This window comes from Centropristis striata, chromosome 21, assembly GCF_030273125.1.
Source record: "Centropristis striata isolate RG_2023a ecotype Rhode Island chromosome 21, C.striata_1.0, whole genome shotgun sequence".
NCBI classification, from domain to species: domain Eukaryota; kingdom Metazoa; phylum Chordata; class Actinopteri; order Perciformes; family Serranidae; genus Centropristis; species Centropristis striata.
Window position 1 is genome coordinate 10,767,533 of NC_081537.1, and position 13,645 is coordinate 10,781,177.

Genomic DNA, 13,645 nt, shown 5'->3' on the forward strand with positions numbered 1-13,645 from the left:
ATGGAAATGAAATAGTAAATAGATTTTGATGGAACAAGGGACTCACCAGGTTTCCTCAGCCAAGGCACAGAGGCTCAGGGATTCGCCCGCACTGTCCTGGTCTGGTCTCTTCAATCAATGGGATTATCCTGCATCCATCTGCCAGTGAGAAGATAGTAGTTACCTGGATGTTAGTCTTCTTCTAACACGCTTCCCTGTTGGTTTACCTCACCAAAGCTCCGCCTCATCACCCAAAGACTGATCTTTGCACTCACCGCCCAATCAGAAAGTAGCAACTACACACTATAAAACACCAGTGGATCTTGTGTTCATCTCCCTGTTGAACATCGGGGCCTGTAGTTAGAGGGCTACACACATACTCATTAACTTAAATCCAGAAGCTATTAGTTATATTTCATACATGCTGTGCTCTCTAACGGGCTTCCTAATTGGTAATCACCGGAGGCAAAGCCTGTGTGGAATTTACTCCCAGCTGGACCCGAATCTGATCAGAAACAATCCAGATGCAACTGCTGACTTCTGAATGACAGGGCAAATGGTTGTGAGATCACCCACCAAGGGGTCCCGCAACCTGCAGGCTAGCAGCTAAAAATGACAAACCCACTGGGGGTGACCAGACTGACATACAAACTTGGACTTGATAGGGAACCTATCCCCTCACAGAGGCAACCAGGAGAGCCCCAAAAGGTGACCACGCTCTGGACTAGAGCTAGAGTCTGGAGCCTGCATTGTTTCTTGTGGTTCTGTTCCTCAACTCATCGCTTAGGTTTCCCATGCAGCAGCCCAACAAGCACCAAAAAGTTGAGCAGCTGACCAAAAGCACACCACCAGTTGAGCAGCTGACCTCAGCCCAAGCATTGCAGAGCCAAGACAGCAGAAGTAGGCGCAAAGGCCATCTGAGGCTGGCAGCAACGAGTAGCAGACAGTACAAAGGCGGTTTAAGAAGTTACTCAGCAACACTGGAGGGTGGCTGGAGATTGCAAGTGCAGATCTGTGCTTTGAAGAAGCTGTGATTGTGCTAATTGTTTCCTCCTGATTGTGAGGTGAGTACAACGATTTCTCACAGTGTCCTGAGGAGGGGCCCAGAGTGGCTAGTGTGAAAGAGAAGTTTGACATTGCATGATGGTCCTTTTTGAAAATACAAAAGCAATACAAGCTCTTCAGCTCTCAGAATAGAGATACTGAATACCACCATTAGCTAATTATCTGCTACCAGCAAGTTTAACCTATAAACCTGTTATTTACCTTGTATTAAATATATAAAACTATGATGTCACCATACAACCTAAAACACAGAAAAAAAGTTTCTTCTTTTTCCTCACTTAAGAAAACTACCAATACAGGCCAATACAGTGAACAATCCTGTCAGTTAGCTAGCCAACTTTCATTCGTGTCTTTCATGCACCTTGTAAAAGCAACATCAAATTGGTTAAATATTAAATTGTCTTTAAATCAAAAATAACAAACCAACATAACAAAGGATAGCCTCTTGTCTTATTAACTTGATTGCTATTGATTAACTGCTGGCTATTGCATATTCATGTTTGGTCATTTCAAAACGCTTGGCAACCTGAGGCGAAAGTTAACCCTTTTAACGTCTTTGCTTCATACTTTTAAAAATATAAAGCATAAAACTCACATTTATTCGGCTTGTCATATATTGTTACTTGTACACTCATTTAAAGTTATAACCTTTAGGCATTTTTTTCTGTTTTTCTTGGTCACTATTTTCATACATTCATATCGCGCGACAAAAGCAGTTGACCGTTTAGAATTTAACGTTAGTTGCTGCCATTTCAGTTACATTTTCTGCGGTAAATTTCTGCGCTGTGGTTAAAATATGGACTCTTTTTGAGGCTGAGTAGTAGACAGTGTGTTGAGTAGCCTACTGACAGTTACACTTGCCTCAGTCTGAAACACAAGTGACTCTATACTTGCTGCATTCAAAGGTTAGTAGTCTTTGGATATCGTCACCCTGTTAAAATAATCGCCTAACGAATTTTTTCAAGTTTTGCAGGGAACACAAAAAACTTTACCAAAAGTGTAACATATGACATTTATTGATCATTTCACTCAAAAAGGATGTAACAAAGGATGGCTATTGGCATAGTAATAACACTGTGTGTAAATTATGTAACTTAAGAGAAATAAATTACTTTTTTTGAACATGCCTTTGTGACTAAAGCAAGATATGGTAACACTTTATTTTGAAGGTGTCTACATAAGAGTGACATGAGCGTGTCATAAACATGACATGGGATGTGTCATGGACATTAATGCAACTTTGAAGTTCAAAGTTCAAAATTGCCTAAGTCACATTTTATTTTGACTTAGGCATAATAAATCCGCTTGAGTCACACACTTATAGGCCATTATCTTAAAGGGGTAAAATCACATGATCTGATCAACTGAGGATGTAGGTGATTTTACCACAGTTGACCAGCGTCATGAGGAGATGATTAAGGAAAAAAAAAAAAAAAATTCCAGAAAAAATATTATCTAGTACTGGGAAACTATATTGCCAGTGCCATATAAACCATGATAGCAGTAGTGGAAAGTAACTAAGTACATTTACTGAAGTACTCTACTTAAATTTTGAGGTATTTGAGTATTTCTACATATATAACTTTATACTTTTAATTCACTACATTTTAGGGGCAATTATTGTACTTTCTACTCCACTACATTTGGCTGACAGCTTAAGTTACTTTACCTGGACAACAGTAAAATACTAATAAAATGCTAATACAAGAATATATTTGGGATATATATTAAAATCATACCTTTCTGGTATGGGAGTACTTTTGATTCTTTAAGTACATTTCGATGCTGATGCTTTTGTACTTTTACTGAATTAAGATTTGAATTTAGGACTTTTACTTATAGTGGGGTAATTCTGCAGTGTTGTGTTTATATTTGTACTCAAGTAAGGCATCTGAATACTTCCTTCAACACTGCGTGTCAGCTTTCAAAACTTGAAACCACAATATGACACAACATCAGCTTCAGGGCAGAAGGCATTACTTTTTGTACTTTTAGACATTTCAGAAAACAGGAAGTATCTTTTGGAGCCAATGTTACTGTATGTATAGATAGATAGATAGATAGATAGATAGATAGATAGATAGATAGATAGATAGATAGATAGATAGATAGATAGATAGATAGATAGATAGATAGATAGATAGATAGATAGATAGATAGATAGATAGATAGATAGATAGATAGATAGATAGATAGATAGATAGATAGATAGACAGACAGACAGACAGATAGGTAAGTTATACAGAACATACTGTCCAGCAATTTGTACGCAAGAATATTCAAGAGTCAAATATAGACAATAAATACAGTATAGTATTAAGTAAATAGTATTAGTAGAGTAATACTTATTAGTATTAAGTAATTATCTATAATAATCTGTACTGCAGAGCATGAGCTCACACTGAAAAGTGAAGAGGAACAAGTGTGTTCAGAGTGCTATTTTTGTTGTGTTCCCCTAACAACTAGTGTTGCATCTCTTATATTTCAACTGATCTCACTGGTTGTCTGATTCTTGAACATTCATTGGCATTAATTGGATGGAGTTTGAAAGTGATTAAGTGATTGAACAAACCACAACCAAATTTCATCAAAATAGATTTTATTTTTTTTAAAAACAATATTGATGATGCTCTCTCTTAAAATATTGCATTTGCATTGCATTGCAAATTAAGCAGATATCTGATCAGCATTCAAACTGTAATATAAATGTATTTTATGCAAAAGCAGCGGAACATATAACATTATTCCTTCTCTAATCTGTACAAATATGTAAAACATCACAAAAAAAGTTGGAAATGCAAATACATTTTAAGACACAATAGTCAAAATACAAGACTATTTTCCCTCTATAAAAATGAAACTATATGACTTTACAAGGAAAGCAAATAAGTATTTTACTTGAAAAAAAAAATGCTCACACCTACCCATATTTTCATAGTTTGATCAAGCACTCAGTATACTTTACACATTCGGAAAGCCTTGTTTTGAAAAAAGTTTGACAAACATACTACATATCTGATATATCTGATACAATATTTGGTGTTTTTGACTCGCTGTTGGTGTGAATAATGTTAATAATTTTCTCTTAATTCCTACAGCAGTTGCAGCATTAAGCAACATACATCATTTTATTGTGTTATTCGGCAACTCCGATATGCTGGAAAGTCTGAGTTTAACTCATGTATGATGTTGTAGGTCAAAGTATTTCCCCTGCTGATCACATGATTAATCCCACAACCTCACTGTCAGCTTCAATTTGTCTTTTCTATCTAAGATATATTCCACAAATCTATATGCTTTTCTTACAGGGTGACACATTAGACTTACTCCTATACAGCACTGCATTGTCTAATCATAGGATCAGGAGTGTGACTGAGACATCACCTTACTTCTCCGATTTGCCAGAAATGCAATTTTTCTTAAGCATGGTAACATGGTTAAGCTATTGAGAGCTAGCTGTCCTTTTATGGCTCAAGCCTTTTGTTCCTCTGCCTTAGCCTCCTTCTTTTCCTTCACTATCTCATATTCTCAGTCTTAATCCTTCTACCTTACTGCTTCATATCCTCACTCACCTCCAACTGCCCCCTCCACCCCCAGGGTGTGGTATACTCCCTCTTTCATTCCCTCTTTCTTCAGTGCTTCATACCCTCCCTCTCCTCCAACTGCCCCCTCCACCCCCAGGGTGTGGTACTCGCCCTCTTTCATTCCCTCTTTCTTCAGTGCTTCATACCCTCCCTCTCCTCCAACTGCCCCCTCCACCCCCAGGGTGTGGTATACCCCCTCTTTCATTCCCTCTTTCTTCAGTGCTTCATACCCTCCCTCTCCCACAGTGGCCCCCTCCATCCCCAGGGTGTGGTACTCGCCCTCCGTCATTTTCTCTTTCTTCAGTGCTTCATATTGACCCTCTGTCTCCTGTTTGCCTGGTACTTCTGGGTGAAGCATGTCGTACTCGGCCTCCCTTTTAGCACCCTTCTGTATCAGCTCATATCCATCACCATCTTTGTCTCGTGTCCTCAGCGGCATATCCTCGTAAATTGGTCCTAAAAGTAAAAAAAATAAGTGCCATGTAATTCCTTTAATGTGCTTCCAAAAAGTGGAAAACAAGGGGTAGTTACTCACCTGTGGTGTCTCTCTTTGAATACCATAAATAAACAGCCACAGCTGCTAAAATAAGCATTGCCAGCACGGTGACCACAACTATTAAAATCAGTTTGATCCGAGGTGTATCTGAAACAGAGACAGAACATATGTAAGATTAAATATTTGAATCTGTGACAACCAAAAAAGTGTCCAACAGGCCAGAAACACTGGATCTTACAATTCCCATGATGTAACTCTTTAGTGCCATTTATTAGACCTTCTCTGTCTATTAAATACTTTAATATTTCAAACTTCACTTCCCTCTTTTTGTAAGAATTTAACAAAAACTAACTGTTCCAAGTTTCTGTTAGAATCTGAAGTATTAATATGTCAAGCGAAAAATAATGTCAAAGTTCATTAGCAGGAACAAAAGCAGGAACTTACAGGAGTAAGCGTTGCTGAGAAAAGATCTCCCGGTCTTCCACACCGCTCTACATGCATAAGCACCGCTTGCTTTTGGCATCATGAACTCTTGGGATGAATCTAAAAGTTCCCAATGGCTACCGTCTTTCGTGTGGTACCAACGATAGGAGCTGTCACTGGGACAAGATGTGCAAGAACACGACATGCCAATGTTTATAGAGAGAACTGCCTTCATTGGAGGCACTGAAAAAAAGGACAAATGAGGAGACAGACTTACAAATTGCATAATGTAAACATACAGTATCACACAAAAGTTATTTCAGTAAACCCACATTCAAATGAGTCAAACTGTGTTGTCTGGATATACATACCTTGGACAAACACATCTTGATCATCAGACATTTCTTGGTATGGGGGCCCGGCAGTGTAATCCCTGAATGTGAATTTGGCGTCACACTTATACTTTCCCTTTGCAGATTCTGTCACATTAGAGATTTTGTAGGTAGGCCTGACACTTTTCTCAATGACTGCATTGTCTTTATAGAAAACAGTTTGACTGATTTGATCTGTGCCCCAGGCCAGGCACCTCAGAGTCAAACTTTCCCCGACTACCGCAGGCAGAGGATACATTTCCAGTGATACAGCTTTCTCTGAAAAAAAATAAAAAATTGTTGGATTACATTTTACCCCTATAGTTAAATAACTAAAACTAAAAATAACATTTCTGAGGTGTATATACTAGGTTAATGATATTAAAATGCCTACGTTTACATAAATATTAAACAAAATTGCCCCAAAAAACATTTTCCTAAGCTGTACATGGTTTAATGAAAATTAATATTCAGCTATTTTTTTCATTCACATGCAGGATAAATCCCGACCTTGTTTGATAGGGCTGATGCTGGAACATCCAATTTATCAAAAATGGAAATGAGTAACAGCCAGAGCGGCTTGTGCCATTTTTTTTTTTTAAATACAATTTTTGCTAATTTTTTCACTGAGATGCATATTCCCAATGGGCTGTATACATGTCCTGACAATGCTTCTCAAACCCAAATAATATCACACGTTTCATTGAAAAATGCTAAATCCTAATTTGTAATATGTAAACGCAATATGCTGTTTTTGACTTGGATTATATTCTGAATATTGTCATTCTCTGTAGTTCTTTTTGGCTTGAATAACAGAGCATTAAAATAACACCAGGCTTACCTGAGGTCCTAACTGTGACTTGGTTACTGCGTTGTTGAGCATTATTACACCAGAAAATGGTCTCGGCGACATCCAGCTTGTTTGGTTGAAAGCTAACGCTCACACTGTCATTCTTTACCCTCAACCTATATCTCTCTACTTTTGGTCCTCCCGTATAGGCCCAGCACTTCCATCCTTGCACACCGTCCTCATTGTCAAGCTGCAGCACAACTGAGCCTCCCCTCCGCACCACTGGCTGGCCTGTCCTGATGGTGAGTGAGGCACTGGGAAGGTAATCTAAATGATAAATATATAACTTTATTGATTGCATATCTCCCTTTACATGTTTGGCAGTTTGAACTGTATGTTCATGAGGTGGTATTTACCCAGGATGTTGATGTGGAAAATGTCACTCGTTTGCCCATTACTTTCACATTGATAAGCACCTGAGTGGTTTGGTGCAGCAACTCCTATCTTCCAGAATCCAGAGTCAGTCCGCTCTTGGTCCTTGCCGTTGATGATCCATTTCACTTTGCTCCCTGTTGAGCCGGTGTCACAACTCAGGACAAATAAGTCCCCAGAGAAGGTGTGGTTGAGAGTGGGTGACATAGAAACTAAGGAGGCAGGAGACAAAGACAGAAATACAGTTATTTATTTGTTTATGTGATTAAAAGAAACCACATAGGGCTGCTGTACAGGGTTATTGCTGCCACCTATTGATATTTCACACCCCTAAGAAGTAATAGAGGGGAGATTGAGGGTTGACAGCTTTTGCACGTGTGAACAATGTTTACCTTGTGGCTTTTGCTGACATCTTGCCTGGAGCACGAGCACTGTAAAAATAATTCATAAAAATGTTAATCTTTATTAGGACTGCACAATAATTAAAATTTTAGCATAATCACAGTATGAACTAGAGCAATATCCAAAATGCAGAAAGTGCAATATTTGTTAAGGTAAAATGTGTGTAAAATACCATTCTGAATTCATATTCAGCAGATTTTTTTTTGGTGCAGATCCTTTTTTTGGTACAGATTTCTTTCCAAAATTGTGAATTATGTAAAATGACAATATCAGCCAAGTTCCAAATCGTATCAAGTCAAGTGTCAAAAAGTTGATTTTTTTTTTTTTTTACTAAATTGACAGTATTTTTTTTTTTTTTTTTGCCAAAACAGCTTATAATAGATGAAGAATTCATGCAGATAAAAAGTCTCACATGCAGTTCTGTTGTATTTTAGTTCATTATTGCATAAGAAAAGTTTGTTTTTAGTCTGGTTTATTGTGTTTTCAAAATTACCCAATAGCCCAAACTATTAATTTGGTTCAGGTATGTATTATACTCTGCATCACCTTTATTTTTTGAGGTACGCGGGTGAAAATATATTTTCCTGCTTTGTGTATACATCTATGTCTGCACACAGTATGTATTTCCACAAAGTACATTTTTTTGCATCATAGTACTTCAGTTATGTAGTTTTAATATTTGTTTTTTTTATAATGCAGAGAATTCAAATCAATACAAGGACACATATGATTGACTGGCATAAAGATTAGCTTCTAGAAAACATTTGGTTTAATGATGTAAGCATTAACGATATTGAGTGATGCTACTGTATTCATAAAATAATTACATATCATATCTTGTATATATGCAATTTAATACTTGTGAATAATAATAAAGTATTTAATTGAAAATTTAAAAAATACTTTACTCTTTTCTTAGAATTTATCAATCAACACAATTCTGCAAAAATGTATGCAATTTAAAAAAAATAAAATTAATAAAAAATATTGAATTAAAGATTTTCACACATTTATTCAAATTTGAAAAAGTTCTCAGTCTTTACAAATATGTATAAACTGGATGTTCGGATATAATTTGCGCCAATCAAATTAGTTTAAACTCTTCCTGTTTGTGTGAATGTCTGGTTTGAAACATAATTTAATGTAAAAAAATATATATTTTCCTTTTTGGATATTATATTCAATATTTTGCATATACACGGTCGCCTGTGTTGTTTCTTCACACAATGTGTTAATTGTGGTTTCATTTTCATTGTGATATGTTTGAGAAAAGATTGATTAATAACGTTTTGAGAAGACTTAATCTGTCCATAATAAATCACATTGTCACAATCATTTCATGCTAAGAGATAAAAAAAAAACATTTATTCAAACTTCATGGGTGACCGTGTAATAATGAAATTTATTGTTTGTTTTTTAAAATATATTTTAAAATAACCCTAAACATGTTGAGTTTGTTGTTGGGGTTGTGTAAGGCTCCAAATAATTAATGTAAATAACAATACAGCGTCCTTACAAGTATATGAAAGCCAGTGTCTGCATCTGTGTGCATCTGTGTAAGTGCACACAGTGCATACATATTTAACTTTTATTTTTTCAGCAAAGTACTGTAGTTAAAAACATCTTCAAGCTAATAATACTTATCACACAAACATTTGCTTCTCTTTATATTATCTCACCTTTAAATTAAAGTATATTAGTTTTCCTGTCTAGAGTAAATTGGCCTTGCCAACGCCCTGCTGTCTGTTGTCCACTGACAGATAAGTGCTAGAAAGCGTAACACTAAAGGTTCAGTGCTAAAGGGCACCTCAGGAATTTTTATGTAAATGAAACTTTTAACGTATTTGTTAATGCGAAATGCTATTCATAACAGATCATTTCAGAACATTTTTGTATTTATTTATGTACACTTGAAAATTGCACTTAGTTAGTTACATTTTTTATTTATTGCTTCTTTCACCAAGACAGACAGCTGCAGTGACTCAACCCAAGACCTCACCATTACCCTGTGTTCATATGAAATAATTTCATATGAAATAAATCTTGAAATAATTAGAAAAATTATTTTCCGACTGGAATAATTTATGCGAATGATTCCTCAAGCCAGATGCGACCGAGTTCACATTGCAGTACTCATAAACACGGCAGACAAAAATAAATGTTGCATTTAAACTTTTTATTCATTCATATACTGCATATCATTTTTTTTTTATTATATGTATAATATGTTTTCTTGATAATGATTTTCATTATTATCAAGAAAACCAAGGAAAATGGCTATATATTAACTCTTAAATTAAAGCTGAGCTATTTTTGTTGTTATCATTATATTTGTCCAAACAAATGTACCTTTAGTTGTACCAGGCATTAAAATGAACAAGAAATTGAAGAAAACAATAGTCTAATATTTTTTTTACATGACTGTATTTATAATAATAAAAAATAATGATAACCTTTACAGTACCTAAGCCACCTTTAACCTCTGCAACCCTAGTACATGTTTGACTGAATCCCTCTTACCTGCCAGGAGCAGCAGATGTTGTGTTCCCGTCATGGTCCTGCCAGAGTAGCACAGACAAGTGAAAACAGCACAATGACTAGAATGCTGACAAGTGACCAGGCACTAACTGGCTGTTTTGAGTCGTGTTGAGGAAGTAAATACTGGGGCTGAGCCAAGAAAAGACGTGCTGCAAGAGAACTAATGGCAATGTAGATTTTCTGCATTCATATCTACATATAATTCTCCTCCTCAATTGCGTTTTCAGTAATATACCCAACATAATCTTCACAGAACTTAACTTACATACATTTCAAACTTGCCCCAGAGGAAACCACATCCCTTTACCCTGGAAATAGCTCATGCAATACACAGCAACCCTTGCACAAAAAAAAATAGTTAAGAAAGACTGAGGTAACAGAGAGACAGTGAATTCGAAGAATAGAAGACCAAGAAAGAAGAAGGAAAAACTGGAAGTAGATGAAGTTCAGTTGTAATTTCGTCACATCTTCCCATGAACCTTTACAGATGTCACAGAGGACAAACCTTTACAGGTTTACAGGTCAGTCAATACATTATCTATTACAGTTATGAATGGCAATACATACAAATGCTTAACTTTCCCAGCTTCACCTGCACCAAAGGAGGAGATGTGACAAACTACAGCATAAGTTGACCAATCACTCAGTAAACAAGGCTGGTAGGAAGGCTCTAAAGGTTGTATGAAAGGCACAGAAAGAACAAGACAAAAGCAAGAGAACAACTTCCCTGCTGCATCCCAATTTAGGCCCTGAATCATTTTATTATAATAATAATAATAATAATAACAATAATAATAATAATAACAATAATGATAAATTATTTAAAAGATGAAGGAAGTTCTCAAGAGTTAAAGCTGAGCCTCACAAAGATCCAAAGTAGTGGTGTGTTCAGGATCATGGCAAATACATGCATAAAACTTGAATTTGTCTTCAACGCCGTCTCACTGACAACTCAAACTTAAGATTTGCATTTTGCAGATTATTGTTATGTAACAATTTGCCAGATTTTAAAGTTTAAGATAGCTAAGGTCAGTGACATTGCATTAAATTACTTAAAAACATTTGATCTCTACATAAAACATCTCACATTGTTACAGTTGCTGCTGTATAAGAATAGGCATATAGAAATATTTAATTAAGCCCTATCATAGGTGCAAAGCAGAAACCACATGGGTGTTGGTAAGTTGTTGGTGGTTTCTGACACCATACACAGAAGGTGGTATGTGATTCAAGCAGACAACGAGCCTTTGAGGCAAAATGAGGAAACAAAGTTATTGTCACATGTGAAATAGACATAGATCAATTAATAGATAAGATGGGATGTTGTGAACGTCTTGACCACAGGCGTCTAAGTCAGGTTTAAAAATATTTTTTAACCCTCAAAACACTTAAAGGGACATGGTTATATAGCACTTTGTCATCAGTTGTTAATGTGCAAGTCATTTAAGGACACTGTGGGTTTTAGGCGTTAAGACAGAAGACAGCTGAATCGGTCGGCAACTTCTGCTTTTCTAGAATGTGTGAAAGAAGAACATGTTTTAATTAATGCACCTAAAACTGTTGAATACAAGCTACATTAAAAAAAAGAATTGAAAGATTGAAGCGTTCTCATCAGAAAAACTGTACTGTATGTAGATGTGAAAAGGCACAAAGAGAAACTGGAATAGTGTAACACTTGACACATAAATGTGTTGTTTCTATTTCTGTTTTATCTGTCTTGTTTTCTCAGAATCCAAACAAGGTTTCGTTTTGAGCAGTGGGGACATTTTCCGCTTACTGTCGTCAGCAATGAAACATGTTTCTCTAGTTTGATTCCCTTTGTTACACATTCTTAGATTTAAGAAGAGGAAGATAAACGCATGTTGTAAACGGCCCATGTTGAGACATTCATGAAATGACGCACAATTCTAAGAGCTGTTTTATTTCTCAAGCTTTAAAAATACTTTGAGGTCTTCAGTTACTAGAAATGGCCACCAGAGTCCAGCACTGCACCGGTTTTCTATAAGAAAATAATTTATGAATGAGGCCTTACAGCAGGTTTGAGCCAGTGTGTCGATGACTGTGTGTGAGCAGCTGTTTCATTTCACATCATATGATATATATATGAAAAAAACATACAATTTCAAGACTGAGTAGCTGTATTTAGAATTGTGAATTTTCAATGCAATCATAGTTTCATAATAGTGAGTCTCAGGATGTGATTGTATCATTTGAGTAATATTCATATACATTTTTCTGACGTTTCACTGAAAATGAACAGACATCATTTCGTTTCAAGGCAGCAATTTTAAAGCAAAACCTTCTCTGTGCTTCACAGCTTCGATTTCATAAATCAATCATTTTCTCTCATCTTGCCCTTTACTCTCATCTCTTTTTCTGCTTTTTCCCCCCATCCTGACTCTACTACTGTACTAAAGCAGACAGAAAAAATAAATAACAACCTAGCCAGCATATTCTTACTACTGTTTAGTCCATCTGCCCGTGACCCACTTTTCTCTCCTTGCCTTTGGCATGAGAGGCATTCAAACAGGAAGCAGGAGGAAAGCTAGTTTCTCATTCTCAGAATAAGGACATTGGGCAGCAAGGGCATGCGGAAGCATCAGGGTAGGCTGAAAGTGTGCTGAATACACGACATGGAGTGGTGCACCATCAAAGGAGAGCACCCACTAGAGCTCTTATCAAGGGTTACAATGCAGGTGTCATGTCGACCTTAAGAGGCGGGATATGGCAGGATTCAGAGTGTACAGAGTGTACTATTTTGTGCATTAATGTATTTCAACTCAGCTTGCCTTCCTCTCTCCTCCATCCTTCTGTTTGATGGGCTCTAAAAGCAACCATAAAGCGAGCATAAGGACAGTTATCACTCAAACACTCAAACTGCATAAATGCAATTCACTGAGAACTATTATATAAACTTAGTTGAACCAAGGACATTGCGGTTATACTGTATACTGATAATGATGCAGTTTCTCCTTGAGCTTGTCGCGAACAACATGTAGCCCCCTGATTCATCAGACCTGGACTGGCTTTAGTTCAGTCAACATATTTATTAAGTAACACTGCCCCCAAAGCATAATTTCTCCAAACTTTAGTCCACATTTGACTAGTGGGTCAGTATGTTTTAACCAAAGTGCTTGTTGAAAAGTGTCTGAAACCATCTCCCACCACACTTTTTAGACTGCTGGAATTGAACATTAACTTTTACCTGTTAGGGCGTTCCCCGTGGCACACCTGGTAGAGCGCATACCAAAGATGCCCAGTCCTCGTAAGCGGGCTGCCCATGGTGGGAGATGGTTTCAGACACTTTTCAACAAGCACTTTCCCGCATGTCTTCCCCCTTTCACTCTAATTATCTCTACTGTCAATAAAGCTATAAAATGCACAAAAAATATAAAAATAAAAAAACTTTAACCTGTTAAAACTGCCATTCTGACTTTCACACTCGCTTTATGCAGTGACTGGCCAGGTGTGTAGAGATGAGAAATTAGGTTTGAAACATCTCTCTCAAGCGCTTTGTTTTTTATTCCATCACTTTTGAGCATACAATCCAGAGAAACACCATGTA

General features: G+C 36.6%; 1 protein-coding gene across 1 annotated transcript; it reads right to left on the reverse strand.

The window, feature by feature from the left end:
- Positions 1 to 4,608: 4,608 nt before the first annotated feature.
- Positions 4,609 to 10,144, reverse strand: LOC131959934 (uncharacterized). The gene is made up of 8 exons (XM_059325152.1): positions 10,063 to 10,144; positions 7,533 to 7,571; positions 7,125 to 7,352; positions 6,760 to 7,035; positions 5,919 to 6,197; positions 5,569 to 5,790; positions 5,164 to 5,271; positions 4,609 to 5,084 (listed from the first exon to the last, which is right to left on the reverse strand). Exons 1-8 carry the CDS (start codon positions 10,094 to 10,096, stop codon positions 4,609 to 4,611), a joined length of 1,662 nt encoding a protein of 553 aa, XP_059181135.1. The 5' UTR covers positions 10,097 to 10,144.
- Positions 10,145 to 13,645: the final 3,501 nt, after the last annotated feature.

Coding starts and splice junctions, on each gene's coding strand:
- LOC131959934 (XM_059325152.1), bottom strand. CDS start 10,096: ATGACGGGAACACAACATCTGCTGCTCCTGGCAG. Junction 5,272..5,568: donor TCTCAGCAACGCTTACTCCT/GTAAGTTCCTGC, acceptor TCTCTGTTTCAG/ATACACCTCGGATCAAACTG. Junction 5,085..5,163: donor TTCAAAGAGAGACACCACAG/GTGAGTAACTAC, acceptor TTTTACTTTTAG/GACCAATTTACGAGGATATG.